The 25,005-nt window shown below is 38.8% G+C and overlaps 1 protein-coding gene across 1 annotated transcript; it reads left to right on the plus strand.

Annotated features, from left to right (window-relative positions):
- The first annotated feature begins 678 nt into the window (after window positions 1–678).
- C7 (complement C7) lies at window positions 679–25,005 on the plus strand. Its single transcript, XM_072922117.1, has 18 exons — window positions 679–892; window positions 1,191–1,246; window positions 1,940–2,012; window positions 2,907–3,048; window positions 3,836–3,977; window positions 4,769–4,907; window positions 5,501–5,623; window positions 6,777–7,020; window positions 8,487–8,600; window positions 9,021–9,187; window positions 10,177–10,405; window positions 10,989–11,160; window positions 11,527–11,614; window positions 12,811–12,943; window positions 13,508–13,699; window positions 15,973–16,069; window positions 21,043–21,227; window positions 23,193–25,005. The coding sequence occupies exons 1-18, from the start codon at window positions 887–889 to the stop codon at window positions 23,378–23,380; spliced, it is 2,490 nt and encodes an 829-aa protein (XP_072778218.1). The 5' UTR covers window positions 679–886; the 3' UTR covers window positions 23,381–25,005.

Raw genomic sequence — 25,005 nt, forward strand, 5'->3', positions numbered from 1 at the left:
GACATGAAGCATTTAATTTTCTGAGGAATGTGTAAGCAGTACAAAATTGGTATAGTAGCTGAGATCTAGTATATGAGGCGTCTTCACATAGGGGTGCTTGTTTCCCATGAGGGCTTTATCTGGGCTATAGTAGGATAAATTAAGGTAAATTTCCCCAGCATTTTCATTGGCATTTTTGTGCTGTTACTGCAGTGGATCAGCTCTGAAAAGTGGAAAAAATATCAAAACAAAAAATAAGAGGACATGGCATGATAAGGAAAGGGAAAATTAACTGCTTTTATTTTTTTATGAGTATCTCCACAAAAAACATGCAGAACCAGGCCAGAATTGACCAAAACTTGCATTCAGACCCATAAGGTGATTTTCACTGTGAAATTTGATACACAAAAATCAGCATGATTTTGGAAGTGGAGAATGAAGATTTGTGCTTAAAATGAAACCTTAGCAACATGAGCATTATCCTAGAGCAGTTCTTCCTGCTGCAGCTGTGAATTTAGCCATGGTGTAGTGCATGTGGGATCCCTCAACGGCCTTGTTCAGAGGAAAAAAAGTATGAGAAGAAAAAGAAAAATGATTCTTCTTTCAGTAAGAGCTCATAATTTTCTGCCAGCCCCAGTTAATATATCCAAGCCTTGATTTATGTGTCTTAAAAATACGGAACAGCTCCCAAAGCAGACTGTGTCCCTGGAGAGAACTAGATGGGTTAAGGTTAAAATTCCTTGGCAATATTCAACCCTTTTAGGGAAAGAAAAGCAGGGTAGCAAGGCAGAATGAGAAGAGATGAACAGCAACAGACAGACTGACTGACTCCTTTGCCTTCCAAATTGAAAATGCTAGAAGTGCATTTTCCCTGGTAATTGCTGTATATCTGGCTATTTTGTCTAACATGAAGGTAAGAAAATTGCTTACTTAATTTGTACTGATGAAGTGACTATGGAAAGTGCAATGAAATATTAATTTATATGGAGAAATAGCTAAAAAAAAGTAATTGGACAGCATTGCAAGAAAGAAGAAAATTTAAAATCAAGCTTGCACAACAAAGCTGAAAAGTCTGTGTGACATTTTCCTTATATTTCTTAAGCTGACTAGTGTATAGATTGCAGAAACCTTGAACAATTGCATGACCTAAAAAAGGAAGGCAAAAGTAGAAAAGCAAAGTAAATTTCTACTTACTTCCTTTTTTTTCTCAGGTGCTGAGGATTTTTCTGCTGCTGGAAATTTCAGGCTTCTTTCCCATTTTTTCCAGGTGAATATTTGTTTAATAAAATACATGGTGAAAGTCAAGCATGTATGATTGTGGTGCTTGATGTGAGGCAGGGTTTCAAGGAGTCATGAGGTGTATTTCCTGGGAGAAATACAAACTGTTTGGTGTCAGCTCTGGCTTTGCCACAAGTGACAACCACAGTGAGGCATTATGGTGTCCTTCAACGTCTGCCTAGAGGAGTCAGCCATCCTTGGGGACGAGGGTACACAGTGGTGGTGTGAGGCACAGCAACCCATGTCTGTGAAGCACAGCACAGCTTATACCAAACCAGCCTGAGTCCTAGGGACAAGTTGCATCCCCAAAACCTCCCTTGGCAACTGGCAATTTGTTTTGTTGCTGATCTTTAGGCTAGGTGAATGTGTCTAGTTTCTTCTTTACATGGCAATAAAGGCCAAGCTGGGCCTGATTTAATTCTTACACATGAAAAGCAAATCCAAGTGTTTTTATAGTAAACCTGATCATACCCCCAATTATTATTGAAGGTTTGCTTTGCCTTTTAGGAAAGTTTCGCACTTGCGCTTATGGATGGAAATCCCTGATTATATTCCACTCCCCTTTCTTTTGTTTTTTGTTTCTTTGGGGGTGGCGTGGGTGGGTTTTTTGTTGTTTTTCTTTTGATGTGGTTTGTTTTGTTTTTGTTTGCTTTTTTTAATACAAAAACCAATACCGGAGCAGCCCTTCTTCAATCCACTGCCGCTGGAATTCTTTTGGCCCTTGGTCCGAGTGCAATGGCTGTACGCAAAAACAGGTATAGATGGACATATCTTTTCTTTATTCATAACCTCATTGACATGTACTTTTTCCCCCAGTAATTAAGAAGCCACTGAAACGTTACATCCCCAAATCAGGTGCTCAGACAAAAGCCCCAACAGAACAAGAAGGCCAAAGAGTAAAGAACTAAGATAAATCCTCCAGTCTGTCCCAATATGTTTCCAAGCTATGATGTTCATGTTGTGAAATAATTTGTGTTCCTTTTATTTTGGTGATAGTTTCAAAAAGCTCAGCTGAGCTGTCTGGTAAACACAAATATTCCTCCACTGATGATGGTTTGTACCAATTCCACTGATTTTTCATTAATGGTATCATGTCAAGGGAAGAAAACTTGGTTGCAGAGTGTTACCTTCTATTAAAACGAGTTGATTTTCACAATGCAACTCTGTAGATGTGCAAGACACTTTTGTTTGATTTTCCTTCTCATTTACTTTGATTTTACATCAATTAAAAAGTGAAAATTAAAGATGTGAAATGAGACAGTATTTACTTTTTTTAGAAATGAAAACTAGCCCACTGGATGTAAGATTTTATCATCTTCCTCATAGTTAGTCCTATTAAAAATGTAAAAAAACCACTTTAATTTCTTAGCAGCTTTCTCTTGACTTCAGTTACATATTTGATTTTTGAACAAATCAAGCCAAACTCGTGCACCAGTCTAAAGACATTAAAGACAAAAGCTGTCTTTCTATTAACTTGAGAGTTTGCTACCATATGGTGGTAATACCATGTAATACCAGGTGGTAATACCAGGTGCGGCTGTTCTCAAAAAAAATAGTGAATGTCTGGAGTAGTAGCACTGTCTTCACAGTAGCAAACTATTCTGGCTTTGCATCTGGATTTTCTAAGATCTCCTTTGATTTGCATTCAGATTAGGAGACGGACAGTGGCAGTTTATGGCCAGTATGGAGGAAACCCCTGCCCTGGGCATGCCTTGGAAACAAGACCATGCACCCCCACAAGGGGATGCCCAACAGAAGATGGCTGTGGTGATCGGTTCAGGTGTTTCTCAGGTACCATCCAAGACCATTTTCAATATTTTATACTTATGAGGTTAAGAAAATAATGTTTTTATCTTTCAACTTCAGTAAATGGGCAATGTATTTGCAGTGTTCTTAATCTACAGATGAATTTGACTTAGGTGAATGTTTCCTTTGTTTTCAGCCTCAACTATGCATGATTTTAATTTAATCTGGAATATTGCAGAGCACTGAATATCATATGCTATAGCCCTGGTACCCTCTCTAACTCATTCTCCCTTACTTGTTTGCTCAAGAATTATAAAAAGGTAGTTAAGAATGCAACCTTACACTGATGTCTTGCAGTTGTTCTAGGCTATTTCCAAATATGAAATGACCTGGATCATGGAAACTAACGCTCCGTAAAATGTATCCAAGCAGCTCCCATTACCTTCTCAGAGGATCACATTATCTCTTAGGTAGATATTTATCACAGACGACCATGATAAACATGTTTTGGTACTACTAGGGTGCCAATCACAGTTAATCACCAAAGGGATTGGATCAAAAGGTGAAAGCTTAGGAAGCAGATCTAGAAGTCAACTGTTTCATTGATACATCACAAGTCTTGAATGGCTATGGCTCTCTCAAGTGTGCTATGTGCTATTTCTTTATGTCTACATATAATGCTTCACAAGCCCTCGTGGGCACAGTCTGTTCATCATGGGAGTGAATGTGCTAATTAATGTAGTAGATTAATAGGACTTCTGCTTTGATTTTAGGTGATCTATTTTTAAACTAACAAACACCTCTTTCCCCATACATGTTTGTCTGAATTTAGGTCAGTGCATTAGCAGATCCCTAGTGTGCAATGGTGATCAGGACTGTGAGGATGATGGTGCAGATGAAGATCGATGTGAAGAGAGGAAAACTGTATGTGATATTGACAAAACACCTCTGAATTCAGAACTTACAGGAGCAGGGTAATGTTCTGTGCTAGGCTCAGTAATAGTGGTACCAAATATACTTACATTTTAATGTATTTGCAAGCTCTAGGTGTACAGATTTTCTGGGCTTATGGTGAAACATCCCATATGCAAAAGTGCTCAACTGCTTCCACCATGCCAGGGGTTCAGTCTAAATGTACAGGTTCTTTTACCTGAAGCACTGAATAAAGCTTTCAGTGTTTCGTTCCTGCTATTGAAAGACAGCTACAAAAATATTACATGAAATTTCAACTAGTAACACATGATCTTCAGCACGGAAAAAATGAGCCAGCAATGTTCATTCTTTTTGTTCATTGCTGTTGAATTTAGCACTCTAGATTCAAACGGATTTCTGTTTATACATCCGAACTGCAACCTAGCAAAATAATTGTTTTAAGTTTCTTTGGTGTTGATTTATCACTTGTAATGAAATACACCTCATATATAATAACCATCCCCCCTCCCCCATTTTGGAATGGACGCCCTGTTGTTCCTGTGTTGCAGTAATGGTTCAAACAATAAAACTTAAAATTAGTTGAGATAGATATAAATGTCTTAATCTATATACATAATGTTGTGTTAATTTTTGTTGACAAATCAAGACCAACTTTTCCCTTTCAATGCTGTAACATGCTATGCATACTGCAATTCTGCATGTATAAAAGTATATCAGGTGATAAGCCCATGGTTAATTCAGCCTGTGACCATGGTTTGCAGATACAGCAAATAATGGCTCAGTTATAATGGCTCAGTAATATGTCTTAATGACATATTTTTTCTTTTTGTAGCTTTGATATTATTACTGGTGAAACTATGGGAAGAGTCATTCATACAAAAAGCTTTGGAGGGCAATGCAGAAAGGTCTTTAGTGGCGATAGGAGAGAGTACTACAGGCTGAGTGAAAGTATTCTCGCTTATAATTTTCAGGTATGTTTCCATTAAGAATAACTTTGCATTTACAATCAAGATTAAAACTGGGAGAACGGTACAAAGCTTGCAGGGGCCTTTGGCAGATTTGCTTCCCTAGACAGAATTCATGACACCTGTGCCCTCTCTGCATTTGCTTATTATTGAAACATAAATTGATGTGTATATTGCTAAAATAAAAGGAAAAAAAAGATTAATTTCTTAGATGTGATTTCTAAATCTCTCACAGTTAGACTGAATGTAAAGCTAATCTCCTTAGCATAAGCAGTGACCTGAATCACCTTAAGAAGTGCTTTGAGGGGTGAAATACAGGGCTTTGGATGCTTTTTGTACATCTTCCAGAGATATTTTGTTTGAAGTCAGTCTCAGTGGTTTGGTTTGCCTCACATTTATCAGAAGCATGCCAAACAATCCAATGCATTTACATGCTTTTCCAATAGTATGCAGTACTTTTTATGAAATCTAAAATGGATTCAGCCTGAAAAACATATCAGCTTATTTTGCATCAGAAAGGCCTCGCTCTGCTCTATATATTATAGTTTTTAAATCCTACATTAAGGTCTTCATACAGATGTCTGTCTTTCACCTTCTAGGTTAAAGTTCAAAATGATTTCAGTTATGAGTTTTTCAACAGCACCTGGTCTTATATGAAGCATGTAGAGCGGTATGAAAATTCAAACAAATACAAGCACACAGAGAATAAAAATCTGCAAAAGGTATGTCTAGCTTGTCCCTGTAGCTTAGTATTTTGCATAAATATTTTCATTATTTTATTAATGTGCTTATGTAGTGAGATGAAAACGTTTGTTTTATAAACACATTTTTGTCACAATGTGCATGATAGTAAATATCCAATAAAACCTTTAAAAAGAGATCACTGGTTTGCTTATCAATCCAGAGGAGGTGGCTGCTGTTTCTACTTCCTCTGTCTTACCTATTTAGTAGTAATTTATTTATTTACTCCCTGTTTTTCTCCCTATTTAAGGAAGAAATCATTGGTTTCTTCTCATAATTGATTCATATTTTTTTCTTTGTTTCAAGTGGTTTACTGCCCTTTTTTTTTCCTGCTACATCTTGGTCGGTATAGTGGGGCAAAAAGATTGAAATATTTCTGTGGTTAAAATTAACTTATTTTATAATGCATTTTCCATTAGTAGAACTCCATTAAGAGGGAAATCTGGTGTCTTTACCAACCAGAAGGTCACAGGGCTTATGCCTTTAACTTATTTTAAAAGGAGCATTAGATAAATAATTTGAGAGTAATTTTCAATTATGAAGTACAACCTCTGTCTTAGAGAAAATAAAATCAAGTAACAAATGTATGCATTTTATGGCCCCCAAGCAGACACTAACAATGACATATTTTGAGACTCAGCATAACCAAGTTCAAAAGCAACTTTGAGAGTCTAAATTGAACAGTATTGTAGAGGCATATTGGATTTTATAATTAAGATGCATCCTTAAAATGTCTAGAATCCCTTACAACAAAAGCCTTACGTAGGCAAAACAGGGTGCAAAGAAAAACTGTACTGCCTGTGGTTTGCTTTCAGACAAAGCTTGTTAACCTTCTTCTGCCAGGCTTCTGATTCTGGAAGCCACCATTTTCTTTGAAGGGTGAGATCTCACTTGTCCTTATGCTAGTTTTCAAGTACACAGGAGTAAAAGAAAAATGTTGCAGCAATTATAAATAAAGGTCTAACCATATTGCATGACTTTAGGGTGTTCTTTTTGCATTTGTGTTGCTTAGACGTATCTAACAGCTCTATGAAGATGTTGGTTAGTTGCCAATAGAATATGTGTGCCATCTGGCTATGAGGAGCCACTCAGATAGTCACATGGAGCATGACTGATGACTTTTCCTTCCCCCAGGGTAAGCAGCTGATGGTTGTTGAGAACAGTGTGGAAGTTGCTCAGTTTATTAACAACCACCCAGACTTTCTCACTCTTGCGGAGCCTTTCTGGAAGGAACTGTTCAACCTTCCAGTTGTCTACGAGTACAGCATCTACCGAAGACTTATTGAACATTTTGGAACACACTTCTTACACTCTGGGTCTCTAGGAGGACATTACAAAGTCATTTTTTATATGGATACTGACAAAATGAAAGCAGAAGGTAGAGTAATAGAGTGTTTGTTGCAGAAAGCAAAGTCAGTAATCAAGAATAAAAATTCATATGTATGTTTTTCCAGCTAATGTCTAAAATCAAGTAACACACTTCTACAAGTTACTACATTCTCTTCATGGTCAAAAGAAAGGACACTAAAAAATATGCTTAAAAATATACTTAATATGCACTAAAAATATGCTTAAACCACAGCATTTAGTTCTAGATCCAGGTTTGTAACCTGTAGTGCTCTGGGTATATATATAAAAAAATTATGTGGGAATCCAGGGCTTCCCTCTCTTCTTGGAATTTGCAGAGAGCATGTGTGCTCTGTTCTTCTTCCTTTCTTTATTTTGTTTTTCTCTGCTGATGAAGGTTGGAGGTTGTTTGGTGTTTCTTCTTGTTCTTTTTGCTGAAGCCCATCCAGGGACGCCATTTGTCGGAATCTGTGGGTATTGGTGATTCCGAGATTGTAGAAAGTCTCTGTCTTTCTGCCCTGTTGCCAAAGAAGAAGCCATAATTTGTCTGTGCTGTTTTCAAGGTTGTTTATTCTTGCTTATCTCTAACATGTTCTGCTGCCCTGCCGCAGGTCTGTCCTGCAGGGCAGCGTGTGGGGCTCTGCCCCCAGTGGGATGTTATAAACATTATATACCAGAAACTACGTGTGCTATATTTACAATAATGTGCCAATATCTGTCACCTACGTTGAATAGTGTGTCCCCAGCCTAAACCAATAGAAAAATGCCAACACCACAGTGAAACATGGAGGGCATGAAGAAGGAGGAAAAGGACAAGACACACCCAATTCCTCCATCTTGTCCCCTCTGAACCCCTAATCTAGAAACCTAAAATTTTACTTTTGCACCCGTGTCACGCTTAATTATTACTCTCATCAAACACTCAAAGCTTGTAATTCATCCTGTAAGATTGAAAACTCCTCTCCATGGACAGAGATCAGAGACAGTGTCTCTGGGGGCTCTGTCCAGGGGGGTTCCTGACCCCTGCCAGGGTCCCAGACCTGCCAGGGCAGCCAGAGGGAAGCCCTGGATTCCCACAAAATTATAGTCAGTTTAGGGCCTACTCAGGCTGAACTTGAATATAACTATCAAACAATGTTAAAGTTTAAAGGCTATGTGGAGATCAAGGTTGGGTAAAACTGTGTAAAGCAGAAAAAATTGCAGAGCAAACCCCAGAGTGGTGCCTATAATGGTAATCAGTTGGAGCAGTGCTATAGAATTATGGACTGCTGAGAAAATAAATTATACTGTAAACTGTGTCCAGATAAACCTCACACCTCTGAGCATCCATCCATAAGCTTTAGCAATGCATGGATCTTCCCACCGTATACAAATGCTAGTTAGTTACTTCCTAGTTTAAGTGTAGTACTTCTTGACCTCTCTAGACAGTGGGAAACTTGGAAATGAATCCAACACACCTTCTCTGTACAGAATTGTTAATGGATGGATTATCTGCAGGTGTCAGCATAACAGACTTGTACAAGTGTACCTCATCAGGCTGGAATGCACTCATTGTGAAAAAGAAGAAGAAGGAGTGCACCAAACTTGATGAACTGCTACTGACTTCTTCAGGTAAATATTCCATGATGAGTCACACAGTTGTCATGTATCCATCTCTCATCTCATCCTAAATAGCTGTCAAAATGACAAGCAGGTGTTGATAACTTTGGCGAATTCTGTCCTAATATGCTAAACCCAGATGTCAAGTGCCTGGTTTAAAAGGCTTCTGGCTCTTGTCAATTATTGCTAATGCTTTCCCAGTAAATGGCACTTTTCTGAACACCCAAAGTTAGAGTTGCCAAGACACCTAAAAAAACAGATACCACCTATGTATGATCAGTGTAGGAGCTCTTGATCCAGGCACAGGTGGTTGAACTGCACCAGTGAGTCCTTTCACTACTTGCTAGCAGAGTTTTGTGTGTATTGTTTCTATTTCCATTTGTAAACATAGCAACACCTATGTTTTATGTATTTCCCGTCCTGAATCTGCAGGAAGCACTGGCAATAAAATTAAAGGAGACCCTTACATAGAAGGAGGAAGCCCAAGTGCTGTTGCTGCCCTTAGTTATCTAGACCTGGATAATCCTGCTGGGAACAGTCGGATGTACACCTTGTGGGCTGCATCAGTGACAGACTATCCCAGAGTAATTAAAAAAAAGGTAAGGCTATTCTCCTGAAGCAGAGGTAACCAGATGGGATCACCCCAAGAGGAGGAATTAGTAAACTACAGCTGGTGATTAATCATGCCGTGATCTACATTCATTTGTTTTCGGATCACTTTGTAAAAAAGGAAAGTGCTCAGGAAGAAAATGCTGTGAAGCTAATATGATCAGGTGCATCACAAATCTAAGTCCATTACAGGTCAATACCAGCCTTCAGTGAATTGAGTAGAGTTCTGGTTAGGAATAGAGGGTCATGTTAGCATTGGAGAAAGACCAGATTTCAGATAGCCCCTTTCCCAGAATGGATCTGGGCATGTCTGTGTGGCTTCCACTTCACTTGCCAACTTCTGGATACGCTTTTTACCTCTCCTCCTTCACTTTGCATCCAGAAGTTTAGCATAACTGGAGATACTCCAAGTCAGACACTTCAGAGCTGGGCATGGCCTTACTCACTGCTACCTCGTCTATGTCCCTTTTGGGAAGCATCCACATACTCAAGAATGGTATAAACCCCAAATATTTACGTTAGAAAGTTTTTGGCTAAAGTGTAAAAGCATATAATATAATAAAGTAATAAATTTAAAGGCAAAATAGTTTCAATTATTGTTACCGTTGATCACTGTCTGATGAAATGCCATAGTGGGCTCTTTAAATGTCCTTTCTTTATGCTGGGAACATCTGGGTGAGAATTCAAGTTACTGTGCATTGGTGGTCTATGTTGTACTTTTATCTCACCTGTATTCCTACAGCTCAAATACATTTAAACATGACTGATATAACAATAGCTTTAAAAGATGCTTTTAAGCAGAACTGGCTTTTCATAAAAAGCCTGATATTAAATACTAACATAAGATTTTAGCTAATTAGCAAATTAGAGCATCTAATGTGCTAACTCCCATGTACAGAAGCATATGCCATAAATTATTTTGTGTCATGAAGTGTGCAGTCATAACTATTTAATATGCATGTTTTCCTACTGTGTGTAGCTAACACCATTATATGAGCTGGTAAAGGAAGTGCCCTGCTCCTCAGTCAAAAAGCACTACCTGAAACAAGCCATTGAAGAATATATGGCTGAAAATGATCCCTGCAAATGTCAGCCTTGCCAGAATGGTGGTGAGGCAGCTGTGGAAGGAACACAGTGTGTGTGTTACTGCAAGCCTTACACCTTTGGAGCGGCTTGTGAGCTGGGAACTCTCGTGCAGGACCAGCCAGGTGAGCACTCTTTAAACCTGTGAGAATTTAGAAGTGGTAAAATGTGCTCTCCTGCTTCCAGAATCTGTCTGTCCCACTGTACGCCCATGCAGTGGCTGCTGGGGTGAGACACCACTGCAAACAAACAGCATGGGGAGGTCATGCCATGCCTGAGTCTTTGTTGAGCATGTCTAAACAATCCTTAGCAAAGAGCTGGTTTTATTATTAGTGTGAATACAGTAGACAATACTAACTGCTCAATGCTACCATCTGTAAGTAAGTACATATCCTATATTAATAATCAATGACTTAATTTTTTTTTTCTTTTTAATTTTATAATTAGTAGTAGCTGGTAGCTGATTTTATATTCTCTCAGACACTGATAATAGATAGCCTCTGTGGAATTATACCTATGTCAAAGCCGGTTAAAGATGGAAGATGAGATTATTGCAATCTGGAATTTTCTGTAAGGGCACAGTTGGAGCCATTACTAGCTTTGAACAGCCTGTGCCTTTAAAACCTCTCAGTGGGAATGCTTTAAAGAGAGAGTGGTTTAAAGAGAGTGGTTTGCACACTAAACCAAATATTCCCAAATGTTACACAGATGTTGTTGATGGACATTGGAGCTGCTGGTCTTCCTGGAGTCCTTGTTCAGGGGGAAGGGAATCGAGGAGTAGAACCTGCAACAACCCTTCCCCACGTGGTGGTGGGAAGGCCTGCCTGGGAGAGCAGCATGAAAGCAGAGCGTGCGAAGATGAAGAGTTGCAGCATCTTCGGTAAGTAATAAAAAGCACTTGGAGACAACTGCTGAAAGATTTAAAAATTTGTCTCAGAGGGGTGCATAAACTATTGAATTCAAGGAGATCACTTAGTGAGCTTTAATATTTAAGTTGAAAGAAAATGGAATTCAGAAGCTGTGAATGTCTCAGTAGATAAGGCTAGAAAATGGGGTAAGAGCCAGTAAACTTGACAGCATTCCATTTACCATTCTCTTGGATAGCCTGGCAATGCCTGATTTCAATATAATTGTGATGTAAATGTACGTGTAAGAGTCTTGAAAATGTGCTTCACTGAGGAGTGTAGCATTTTGAAAGGAAGGAAGACTAAATTCAAACTAAACTGTACTTTTGTTTGCTTCATAGCTTGATTGAACCACACTGTTTTGATTTATCCATAAATCCTACAGAATTTTGTTCACCTCCTCCTCGCTTAGAAAATGGATTTGTTCAAGTGAGTTATTTCTATTTTTCTGTTATCTATTCCATCTCTACCTGCAATGTCCTTTCTACAGTTAATATGGATGTTCACTTGCAAATTTGTATTTCTCTTGGCAAGCTTAGCGTCTGGCCTAGTGAATAGCCACTCTTGCAGCATTTTTCACTGTCTAAAGTTTACATGACACAGTCCAAAACGATTAAAACTAAAAGTTAGATAAAACCAAAAAAGTCCCACCCTCAAAACCAGAACAAGATCTTTGCTTCTCTGGACCCTAGTACCTAAACAGAAAAGTCATCTACTTGTCCTTTCTTCCATATATGTATTAAAAATTTACTGAGCCACATGGATAACATATCAAATCACAACAAACTAGAGAGAAAAAATGCTCAGTCGCTCAGGAAATCCATAATGAAATTTTAAACAGATTTTAGTAATCTTCCCTCTGTAACTCACTATTCTGTTTTTTCTAGTGAAATGAAGACCTGGCAAGGTACTTGGCTCACCATTGCTTAAACCTTTTTGACAAGGGGGACTATTCCTCCCTTGGAGGAATGGATTATGCCTTCTTCATGTTATCAGGCTGTCACAAGTCTCTGTGTTCAATAAATAGATAAAAGGATTAGTTCAAAATTCATTAGTTGCCTCTGCACAACTGCAACCTACGGCAAGATCCAAAATCTTTTTTGTGATCAACAATTGTCTCCTACATTGATATTTTTGGTTCACAAACTAAATATAAAACCCTGCAATTCATGGAGTAATCTCAATTTTTCATAAGATCTCTCCTTAGAAGACAGTGAAATATAAAGTGAGAAAAAAACAGTATCTTCAAGTCCCTGTTAACCTTTAGAAAGCTGATAACATGCCATCCTAAAAATTGGCAAAGCCATATACTCTTCACTGATCTCCCCCCAGTCCAAGCCTGTTCAAGATCTTATCCTGCCCTGCTAATGTTTGATAACAGCCAAATTTGCACTTTGTTTATACACACCAGGAGAGCACTGTTCCATACCCGTTTTGATCACATTTAGTGAGTTGATAACCAGGATTGCCCCCAATATTCCAGACCCTCTCATCGCTGTGTTGTAGAGTAGCAATACTACTTTTCACTGTCCTCAGCTACTGCATTCCAGAATCAAAGAGAGTTCAGTGCTGCTAGTAGTTCTTGTATTTTATATCCAAAATTTCACATGTTTGTTTTCTTTCAGAATGCTGAAAATGCATATCCTGTTGGGAAAAACATTGTTTATGCATGCAAACATGGATATTCTCTTGTTGGTGATCCTGTTGCTAAGTGTCACAGTAATTTACAGTGGCAAGTTGGAGAGAGATATTGCCAAGGTATGTCTGACTGATTCTTGTTTTGAACTACAGCTCCATTTCTGAATTTCAATGGAACATCTCAGAACATCTGCTTTCCAGCTCCAATGAGGGGAGAAGACACACCTGTATTTCCCAGTTCCCTAGATATAATCAGGTCTAAATTGACTTCTAGTGTGAATCCAGATATTCTAATGCTGGATTAGAAACACATTCATAAAGTCTAGTTTTAAGGCCATCCCTGTGTGTACCTGGACATGTTCTCCCAGGGTCCCATATGTGTGATATCCCTCTACTAGGAAGCTATTGCCTAGTGGGAACTGTCAACGGAAACTTGAGTCCTAAGGAGAGGGAAGCCCTCATACAGCTAGGGCTGCATGTCCAGGCAATAGGAGAAGATATTGTCTCTGTGTTCTTAGTTTTGCATGTTTGACTAGTGTGGTGAGTTAATATCCTGACTGATATGTTTCTACAGGAAAGTCAGCTAACCTCACCATTTAATTTTTTAAGGAGAAAATAAAATACATTACTACTTTATGCAGTCCACTGATTTTCTGTGGCTGTGTCAAATGCCTTAATCCACAGAAACTGCTTGTCTCCTGCCTGAGCTGGAGGGGGGTTTGCAAGGAGAGCCATGGAAACCTACCTACGAGATTGGTGAAAGAATAACTCTGTCTTGTCCACACGGCACACACTTGGAAGGGGCACACTCCATTTTGTGTGAGCCCAGCCTCAAGTGGTCTCCTGATGTAAAGACTATCCAGTGCAAGAGACCAGGTAAGCCACTGCAGTCCTCAAGGACAATGCAGGAGTTTCTTTCCTGGAGTTTCTTTCCAACTAAGCTTTATGTAGTTCAGGTATATACGGAGATATTGCTAAAATAGTGATAGAGAAGCCATACTTACATCACCAGCAAGAAGCACAGAAAACATGGGGATGTGTTTTCTGTGGTCTGTTCAAACAAGACACCTGAAGGCTTTTCATTGAAGTTTCATTTAGGCTTTTGCTTCCCACTCCCCTATTGCTATCGAGTGTTGTCACTGTTTTAAGAGATTGCCAGGGATTTATGCTGTCTGTTCTGCTACCCAAATATGTTTCACTTTTCACACATTCTATAACACTAGCACCATGTGAGCTACACCTTAAGAGTTTTTCTATCTGGAAGCTGTTCCATGCACCAGAGCCTCTAGTGAAAGAGGAAGACAGGGCTGGGTTACTGCTTTTGCTGATCTGGCAATAAGGCAACTGATACAAAATAAATATCCAGGAACTGGAAGCGGCAGGAAATAGACTATATCTTCAGTTCATGCTGTTTAAGCTCTAGTTTGATATGGGTAGGCAGTGGCAGAAAGGGAAATAGGCTATAGCACCAAGCAGTCCTAAGTCATCTTTTCCAGCCAGGGAAGACAGACAAGAATGTCTCTTGAGCACTGTTGTGATGCTGATCAGTGACACAGAGGCACCCAAGCAGCTTATGCTTCAAGTGTGCCATATCTTCACCTGAGGTCCCGGATATTCACCTGGGGAGACCCTTGACTAGGGACAACAGTCACTGCTGCAGGAGACTAGGCATATCGCCTACATTTTTTTCTGTCCTCTTCTTATCAGCCAATGCTGCTGACATTGCCTCAACTGCAGAAAGAGGAAGGTGACAGTCAGGCTTAGACTTCAGAAGGCAGCAGTCCTGTGAGATTCCTGGTGTAAGTCATCTGTTGTCATAAACACATCAACAGGAACTGTAGTGATTTCTGAAGGAATAACATAGCTGTACATAAGTGACTTGCTGCTGCTGAACTGCCAGAGCAGCAGTGCTGAACTGCTGGTATCAGTTACTCAGGCTTAGCCTCAGAGACTGATTTTCATCTAGTTTTTGGTTTTTTGCTAACTACATGTTCTCAAATTTCAGAAATAATTGGAAAGTTTCAAATGCTTCCATCAGAAAGAAAAACAGCTTATGTTTGGCTGTATGGAAGCATTATGTTAGTCCAAAAGTTAAAAAAATGAGGAACGACAATTGGATTAACAACCATTAAAAACTCAAGGAGTATGAGATAAGAAGGGTAAAAATTATGAAGATAAGTATTCACAGACACGATGGCATACATATGTTTGGATGGGAGTGTTTAGTCACTATGCAACCAACTACCCAGAGGATAAAGAAAATGCAGTAATTTTTGATGAAAATTTCCCCTCTGCGGGAAGACAGGGTAATGCTAGCTGTCTGTATCATAATGTACTGCAATTCTTACTTTTTTTTTTTTTCCTCTTCTCTGGTAGTTTGTCTGTTTTGCTTAGCAAGTCTTAATCTGTAAGAAAGGTGTTTTTTAAGGAAAGGCAACAATCTGGAGTACTGAATTTTCATGTTAGCAGACAAGCAATCTGAAAAAAAAATCAGGAAAAAACCTCCTTGGAAATTGTGTCCGTATGGATTTAGCAAAGTTTTGCTGTTAACATGCTACATAAACCTACAAATAAATGTTTAGCAAAATTTGGAGTACAGCTCTGTACTTAAAGAATGGTACACCTGCAATCATGAAAATTCCCCAACACTTGCTATTATTATTATTTTAAAAGTTGGTACAAACTCAGGACTGATGATAGAACTTGTAATTTTAATTACTATCAGTGTATAAAGGTGTTTGGGTTCACAAAGGGTTTTGGATCCTTAGCTTTTCTAGTGACAACAGTGAAGTCAATAATTCTGAAACACAATGACAAAACTGTTCCCAGCTGTGATTCAGCAGTGCTAAATTTGGTAGAAACAAATAACTGTTGCAGAAATGAGATGAGTGTTTAAGTTTTAACATAGTACCTGTCTCTTTCCATCTGGCTGGCGACCCATGGGTAGATTACTGAACCGTAACTTTGCAAAGTGTATAATATATTTTTAATACTGTTGATTACTCCCTGTAGTGGATACTTTTAATGACCATGTAGGGTGTGACTTTATGTCATGACTATATAATTCAGTGCCTTTTAAACTCAACAGATAATTTCATAGCAGATCTTTTTTTCCTGACCCTCAGTATCTGTGTGTTCTTCTACTTCAGTGCCCAGTGTGAGAACAGAAGTGACAGAGCCTAAATGTCAGCCATGGGAGAAAGTATATCAGTCACAATGTGTGTGCAAAATGCCCTATGAGTGTGGGTAAGTTCAAACTCAGTTTGGTAATTAGATTCTCACTTTACTCAAGACCAATTAATTTTTTTAACTTTTCAGAGAAAACTTTACTTACATGAGGAAGAGATGTACTTCGTTTGCTTTACACCTCAATCAGTGTTCTCCTCATTGACTTACCTGCCTTGTCAGAACTATCAGTGGGTTTTAGCAGTGCTGGAATTTGGTTGGATGAAGGCATAATTTTGCTTGATCTGTGAAATAGATGAAAAAAGATAAAATTATATTTTTAAGATTTAGAGGATTGAGGAGAAGTTAGAACAGAGGCCCTTGGGACACAAACCATCAAAGCAATAAACTAGTGAAATAAAGCAGATTTCTTTTCACTTCTGAGAGATTAGGGGTTATGAAAGACACAGTAATATAATTTCATCTCACATTTACACAGTAGTTTTCACAGATCAGTCCTGTCACTTTTCCTGACTTCATAACTTGCATATTAGTTTGCTGTTTCCTGTTTAATCTAAGTCTATATTCTTCAATAAGCAATGCAGAAGAAATAATGTAAGGAAATTAGTAAGTTTCTCAGTTCTTTGAGAAACACAAAAGGAAGAGAACAAAAATGGAGGAATAACAAGAAGACACCTGAGACCAAATGGCACTGATGAACAGATGTGCCAATGAGTTTAGCACTCCAGCATCTGGGTTGGTTTGCATAGGCTGGATGACATTTCCTGTCAAGTCACTCCTATAAAGTGGGTGTGGGCTCTAGAGATGAAATCTGGTGAGATTTATGTAACTGAGTTGAGTAGTTTGGAAGCTTCAGGATAATAGACCAAATAAGTCTTAGCCATGTGTAGTGGGAGGAAGAAACTGTGAAGATGTTTCAAATGATTTCAAGGTAGAACTTCCAGCACAGCATGGGTACTTCCCATCAGACACATAGACCAGGAGTGCTCTGCATGATGACTCTGATTTTAAGGCAAGATTAGAACTCTGAAAATCTCAAAATTAAAATTGGTGAGCTTACTTCAGATGCAGATCCACTGGGTAGCTCCCTAGAGTCAGAGGCCATTGTCCTGTGTGTAAAGGTAAGTGCCATGCTTGTAATAATGCTGCAATCTAGTTCTGTTGCTATCCTTACACCTAAATGCTTCAAGTGATCTGATCCTGCTCTTTTCTCTCAACAGTTATTTAAAAGGATCAACAACTCCTTTTCTGGTTTATGTATGTGTTGAGGTCAGTTACACAGAATACAGGGGAATCCAACAGTAACCTTGGAGGTTAAATTAATTCCATTTAGCTATGTATTGAAGCTTCATTTGTAATTAATCTATTGCTTGCCTGTTTATATTTTTTTATAATTATGTTTAAAATGTCAAGAATATAGATAACAGTCATTTCTGTTACCTCATGCCATCATTACACTGTCTTGAAATAATGCATCTAATGATAGAGGGATAAATCATCAGCTGTCAAAGCAGACTAATGTTCCAGCCCGCTATAAGGCTGTAGGAGTAAAGCGTGTAAACAGATCTTGGTCCGATCTTTCCTCAGAGAGCAGAATTAACTTGCATTGTTTTTCGCAGTGACTTTCAGCAACAGCCTCTTCTCTGAAGAGTGTTTTGGGCGAAAAGAGTTCATGTGGTAATCCAGGAAAACCATGGTTTCAGACCTCTCCTCCATCCTTTCACTTTCCAAGAGACTAGCTACAAAGACTGCCCATAACAGCAGAGGAACCCTAGAACAGCCTGGTAATTTGTCCCTTGTGGTAGGGTGCCTTAGGCTACATCTGTCCTCATCAATGAGAGCAAGGGAATGATCCAAGAAAATTTAGCTGCAGCAGAGCAACTAAATTGCTATAGCAGTTCTTGGTAGACCTTTGACAAGGGTCAGTTCCTGTATAATTCCCAGGCACAGCTTGGGAGTGACGAGGATGAGAGACCATTCCCATTCTGATGTAGTTCCCATCTTCTGGGGCAAAGAGGGACACCAGCTACTCTGTGTAAATTGTCCCTAACACATGGAAGGGGCAAGAGCATGGTGTGTTAATACAGATGGAACCTCAGCCTCCGATAGCTAAGAGCTCTCTCCACAGGAAACATATTGCCTCTTTTTTTTCTTCAAATTTGTTTACAAAGCAGCTATGTCTCTCCTGAGAGTTTCTGGGCTGTGTTACATTAAAACTTCTCATCTCAAATGTAATTCCAGGAAGTTAAAATAATTCCCAGCATGATGAATTTTTCAGCAAAAGTTTCCTACCTCTTATTGTTGGTGAAAGGTAGCGAAGGTATTTATGGACTTAACAGATATTATTTAATTTCTCACAAGATGTGCTTCAGTAAAATATTGTTCTTATCCTTAACCTTATTTTGTCAGGTAAAATGTATTGAATTTCTCACATTCACTTTACACAAGGACTATTCCTTGGCTCTAAAAAATTTTATTGCACTGATGTGCTATTCCCAACCTTGGGAATTATACTTTCAGCAGTGAGTGCAAATTATTAATTTCTCTTATGAGTGAAGATTCTCTGTCCTTTCTCTTATGCATCTTAACATGTTGATTTCCACTGTCTTTCTTCTGCTGACCCAGCTGTAGCAAATATGTAAATCACTCTCAAGACAGTATGAGACATTGAACTCTAGTGGGAGTTTGGCAACATGGTCCCTGAACTCCTGGGTTCAAACTTTGGCAGCTGGTTAAATCAACTCCCTTTCCTCTTTTGGATGTAGCTAAAGTGGTGCAAAGCTGACAGATTAGTGCAGAGGTCTGATCTTAATGTTTTTAGGCAAATTAAACTGCCTTTTCTGTGAAACTTTGACCTTAAGACTCAGATTTACTTGCCCAAGTGATAACTTGGGATTTATCACTTCGGCAAGTAAAGAAGACATCTGAAGAATTTTAAACATAATAAAAAAAAATAATTACAGATTAAATACAACTGTTTTCCCTGGAACACACTTTGTTCTTTAAGATGATATATATAAAAACAGGGAGTTTTACTTATACTTCTGTCTGTCTTTAAAGATAATTTTCACATAAAAATCAGGGTTCCACTATCTTAGGGACTGTACAGCCAGATGACCAAACTGTACAATGCATGCAAGTGCACCTGTTTCCTTTATCAGGTGCCTGCTGCTATAAATCCCTTGGTTTGTTCTCTTGTGCCTCAGATTAAGAGGGTTAAACTCATTCTTTATATTAACAAAAGAGGATTAATGAAAATTCATGCAACAAACTTTACTCAGGATTTAGTAGCTGTCATTTTGACCCAGGACAGCAGTTAAGGGACCTCAGCTTGTGGGTGAGGATGCTAACATAAGTGGGAGAGATAATTCAGTTCATAAAAATATTTGGTCACTGGTGTATGCACCAAACTTTTCAGGCTCAGCTAATGAAATCCATGCAATATTTTAAATACCTTAAAGATGCACTATGCTACAGGTATTTAAAAAATTCTCTAAAAGCCAGCTCTTCTAAAAGGCTTCAAAGTCATCTTTTTAAAAACCACTCCCACTGCTTGGAGAAGGCTCTTTTTCTTAGTGCCTTACTTATAGATCAAAACCTACTTCCTAATAAAGAGGAAAAAAAAAAAGGGAAAAAAAAAAAAGAAAAAGAAAAAGAAAGAAAGTTATCTTAATGCCTGACCATTAAGTCAGCAAGGTTTGAGTTCTGGCATTCTTACTAGACTTTTCTCTTCTCTCCTTCTACAGGCATTCCCCTTCCCTTCAGTGACCCTCATGAAGCTCATTAGGGACATTTGCCCATTCCTCATTAGGGCCATTTACCTGTACTTCATCAGCCTCTTATCCCCACCAAGTACCTGTTTAGCTGAGTATGATGTTCAGAACTGGCCTATTACACACCAAAAGTACCAAAAGTTTCAATGGAAATGTTTGTGAGCTTAAAATGAGGAGCTCTGCTGAAAATTAGGCTTTAGGTCTGAATTTCAAAGCTCTCCATCCCCTGGGAGCCTATCTCTGCTCTCTGGTACTCTGTGAAGTCCCTTACCCCTGCCTGTAAAGTAAATCCAGGAGAGCACAGGCATGCTTTGCTCCAGGTAGTCCCTCTTTTGTTCATTCCACACAAATACTGCTGATTGCATTGAGAACAAGAGAAGCTGGGAGTGCGAGATTAAAACTCAGAAATAATGGAAGGGTTTTTTTTCCCTCCCCTCCTACACTTGGAACATGAAACACAAATAATGACGACTTCCTAGAACTGAAGTAATGGAAGGGTATTTTACTTCCCTCCTACACTTGGAGCATGAAACACGAATGGTGGCAACTTCCTGGAACTGTCCCCAAAGCAACCATTTAAGGTTGTCCAAGAAATGTTATTACCAGTTTTAAAAGCTCATTTATGTGGGTGTCAAAGCTCTATCCACATTTCAAGAAATAAACAATTTTTATGGGTAATTTTTTTCTTAAAATGTCTGTGGAGATATATGTGTATTTCCAGAAATATCTTTGGTTTCTGATGGTCGATTATAAGGTATTATTTAGTAAAAGCTGAGCATTTTAAAAGACAGCAGAATAAAAATCTTAAAGTACATTTGATCACCTTAAAATTAAGAAATACTTGTAAAATATTGTATGTGCATGTTTGTATATGTCATATATGTATAAGAAATGTTTTCTGTATATGTACTTATGTTTATGCATGTGTCTTAAAGTAGAGAATAATTGAGATCTGAAATACTTTTAACTGAAGTCTCTCTCTCACTGCTGCTGAGGTCAATGACAAAAAGATGATAATATCCCTGTCCTTCAGATGGGACAGATCTTGACTCTGCTGAGGTACAGCATGCTGTGGAAAAAGAAGAAGTCTGCACTGTCTGTATGTCTATGTCTTGAGTTCTTTGCTGTACTCTTAGGAGGTATTTAAGTGAACAGAGAAGTTGTAACTAGACTCTGAATGTTTTCCAGTCCCTCAGCTCTTTTTAAGAGTTACCAAGATAAAGCACATTTAAATAGTGCAATTCGTGTTTTTGTTTTCAGTCCTTCCCTGGACACTTGTGCTACAGATCAAAGAACCAAGAGACACACACCTTTAACTGTTTGCAAGATGCATGCCTTGGAGTGCATGGGCAGAAAATACTCTCTGACTAATGCAGAAAACTGCAAAGTACCCCAGGCAGCTGAAATACCATGTGGATCTTGCCGTTCATGGGAAAAATGCAATGGTAAGAGATTCTTCACAACTGTAAGCAAAATTGTTCATATGACCAAATGGAAATCCTTATCCCCACTTACACATTAGTAGTTGGGCAGTTGGTCTGTCCTGGTATAGTATCTGCAGTCCCTCCCAGAAGAACCAGGCATTGCTAAGCTGGCTCAAACCATTAGCCAAACATGTTTGGTATCCAAACATGACAGGAGTCTTCCACCAGGGAAAGACAGCCCTGCAGGATATTGTAACAAATTGTACTATGTACAGAAAAAGCTTATTCCTAGTCCCTGTTAAGTGAATCATCCTTTTGGTCCACTTTCTCCTCCGGGTGAAACCCCTACCATACTCTTTTTCACTGTATCTATCTGTTCAGATTCCTTAAAACAGCATTGCAGGAACCCTTACTGCCCACGGGTGTAACTAATCTTTTCTTGAAATTTGCCAAGCAGTCTCCCCAGCAGGATCCTGTGGTTAGAAATTAGAAGTCTTATTGTATGCTGGCTGGGAAAGCCAGTTACTGTTGTAGGTTTATACAGTTTGTTCACTGTCTATGCCCAGTTTCTCATGTAATGATTAAAGGTGAGGTCTCTTCCCTCAGAGGAAATAGTTCCTGTTTTTTGTAATCAGTCTGCAGTGGAAGTTTTCAAATCCCTGATTTATTTTCCCTGAGTGTCCTATGCTACATTGCACTTAATGAAGGGTTGCCAGGAATGGAAATATGAACTAATAAATTAGGGGTTTAGAAGTGGCCAAGCTAGAGGCACGATTACTGTCACAATTTGAAAAGAAAAAGGATTACTAGATAGGACTTCATCTGTTTTGTCTAGCAGGGTTGAACAGACAAAAATGATAACAAGGAAGTCAAAACTGTCTGGAGCTTCAGCAAAGACAAACACGGGCAAAAAAATTGCATACAACACAAAAAAAACCCCAACCAAACAAACAACAACAAAAAAAAAAACCAAAAAAACCACAGTTATGAAAAATAAATATCCGGTGGAATCTTCTTACCTGAATGTCACTGATACAGCTACACACATTTACTTATAGGAGTAGATTCTTTGATCTTCATGAAACTATCTGTATGAAAATATAGATACCAGTTGTAAGAGTTTGCATGATCAGTTTCTTAGTGTCCAAAACCAAATTTCGCATCTTACATGATGATAGTAGATCTAGGATAGTGGATACATGGACCAGTTCAAGAGTTAACATCAGAGAAGGTTTTGAGACACCTTGAGCAAGTTTTTCCCACAGGCATGATCAGCCTCTCCAAGCAGAGGAAGGCCCAGCAGTCCACAATTTGTTTCCACTTCTAGTTTTTTCACTAAGTCTGAATATCAGCTAATGTTACTGAAAGAATTAGGGAATTAGGTTAAGGAAAGAATGACAGGAAGCTTTGCATTGGAAGGGACTTGTAAAGATTGTAAAGATCCTACCCCCTTGCAATCACCCAGGATGTCTTCAACTAGGCCAGGTTGCTTAGAGCCCTGTCCAACATGGTCTTGAATGTTTCCAGGGATGGGCCTTAACCATCTCTCTGGCCAGCTTGATCCTGTGTTTCACCACCTTCATCCTAAAAAATTTCTTCTTCATATCTGCTCTGAATATGGTCTCCTTTAGATTAAAACCATTACCTTTTGTTGTAGCATTGCACCCCCTATTAAAATGTCTATCCCTGTCTTTCTTATAAGCCCCCCTTTAGATACTGGAAGGTGCTATAAAGTCTCCCCAAAGCTCTCTCTTCTCCAGGCTGAACAACGGTAACTCTCTCAGCCATTTTGTGTAGGGCACTCCAGCCCTCTGATAAATTTTGTGGTTTCCTCTGATTCTGCTCCAACAGGTCCATGTCTTTCTTGTAAAAGCTGAGCACCCTCCAGAAAATTGCTTTCAGTCCTATAGATTTCCTTGTCTGGGGTTTTTTTTTCTGGTGACATGGTTGCTATCCTGAGTGTTTTTCCTCTGTGGTTTTGCTTAGTGCCATCCAACATCTGTGTTTGTGATGAAGATCGGCTGTGTGAGGAGGGAGGTGCCCAGGTCTGTGCTGAAGTGAGTGGCTCTGCTGCCCGTCGGACCATGACCGAGTGCGAGGTTGGGCTGCTCAGGTGCCGAGGGGAGACTGTCATCCTTGTCAGCATATGGCCCTGTGATACACAGAGTAAATAAGATATGTTATGCTTTATTTTGCTTATTGCTGGAGGATATGTCAAAAATGTGTCAGCTCTTGGTCAGGACATACTTTGAACCTTGCTCTGCCAAATGGAAGCTCTGCTGTGAAATCCATCAGAGATTGTGCATCTGGTCAGCTCTAAATTCAGATCTGAATCAAGGCCTGAGGCTCTTTGTTAGACCAAGATGCACTTGTCACAACTGCTCACAACAGAGCTCTTACTTAGGCACCAGCCTTACTACTGGCAGATTTGCTTCATATTTCCATCAGAATTAAAAAGTATTGCTGAATTGTGATTGCCAAAGTAGCTATTATAGTGATGGATTACCATGTCTGACATTGTCAATATGCTTTTCTTAAAGCCACACAAACATATGCTTGCACTGCATAGATTTAGATTACCAAAACATACAGATTAAGCTTCACAGAGTAAGAGGTATGATTCTTCTCTTTTAATAAAGCAGCTTCTTTCCACCATACACTACTCAGCTGAGCAAACAGACTGCATGGAACTGAACATGTTCTTGAGCCTCGCATGAGACATAAGACTTGAGACACACTCAAATGTCAAAACAATGTGCATTAATAGTAAAGCCATATTAAAGTAATGAGAATACATCTATGCTTGCAGCTTCTTATACATAGAACCACTTCATGAAAAATCACCATTATTATTATTATTATTATTATTATTATTATTATTATTATTACTACTATTAATATTGTAATGAGCTACACCTGTAAGCACAGGTAACTCAGTTACATTTCTCACATGCATTTATGTTTGTGCCAAGGCTGGTTTCTTACAGACAATTGTACAAAGAGGTCTTCTGCCTTAGCAAAATTTTCTCAAAGGCACCTATTAGAGAAAACACATCTTTACAGCAATGAAGATGTTCTGCATGCAGTCCCCTTGGAGATACCACTGGATAATCTTCAAAGATTATTCCTGAATAAAAGAAGTCTCCTACACTCTTTCCTTACAGAGCTAAGCACTCTCTCTGGCATAGCTGGACCATGACAACTTTGCTAACATATTTCAAGTACATTCAGGTACCCGTGCTGGCAGTCCCATCCCTTCTGACCATTCTTGGATGCAAACAAGGACAAAGGGCTGGATACCAAGTGGATGTTCAACCAAGTGCAGTACCATCAACATGTATTATATGTATGCATGCTTTCAAAGCAACGGATTTTATTTGTTACTACCAGTAATATAGTAAGATAGCATCTCTTGTTTATCACGTTTCTACCAGTAGTTTCCATGCATAAACCCTACCCTCAGCTGGATAAAGCTTTGCTTTCTTTAATGCTGGCAATAAAGAGTAAGCCAGAACAGGAGTGGCTTTCCTTGGAGACTCTTTCTTGTGCAGGTAGCCATGTTGGAGGGGAAGGTTGCCGCACGCTAACTGAAAGGACCTCCTGACCTTTATAACCTTTTCCAGCTGTCTGGAAAATAATATCAGTTGTGGGTTTTGGTTATTTTTTCTTCTTGAGCAAATAATAAATTTTTGTGAGTAGCAAACAGATGAAAATAAGTAGAATAAAATCCAAATTAATTTAGTCAGCTATTTTGTCTATATAATTTGCTCTGGAGTAATAAATAGTAGTTTGTAGAGCA

The sequence above is a fragment of the Taeniopygia guttata genome, chromosome Z (assembly GCF_048771995.1).
Source record: "Taeniopygia guttata chromosome Z, bTaeGut7.mat, whole genome shotgun sequence".
Lineage (NCBI taxonomy): Eukaryota > Metazoa > Chordata > Aves > Passeriformes > Estrildidae > Taeniopygia > Taeniopygia guttata.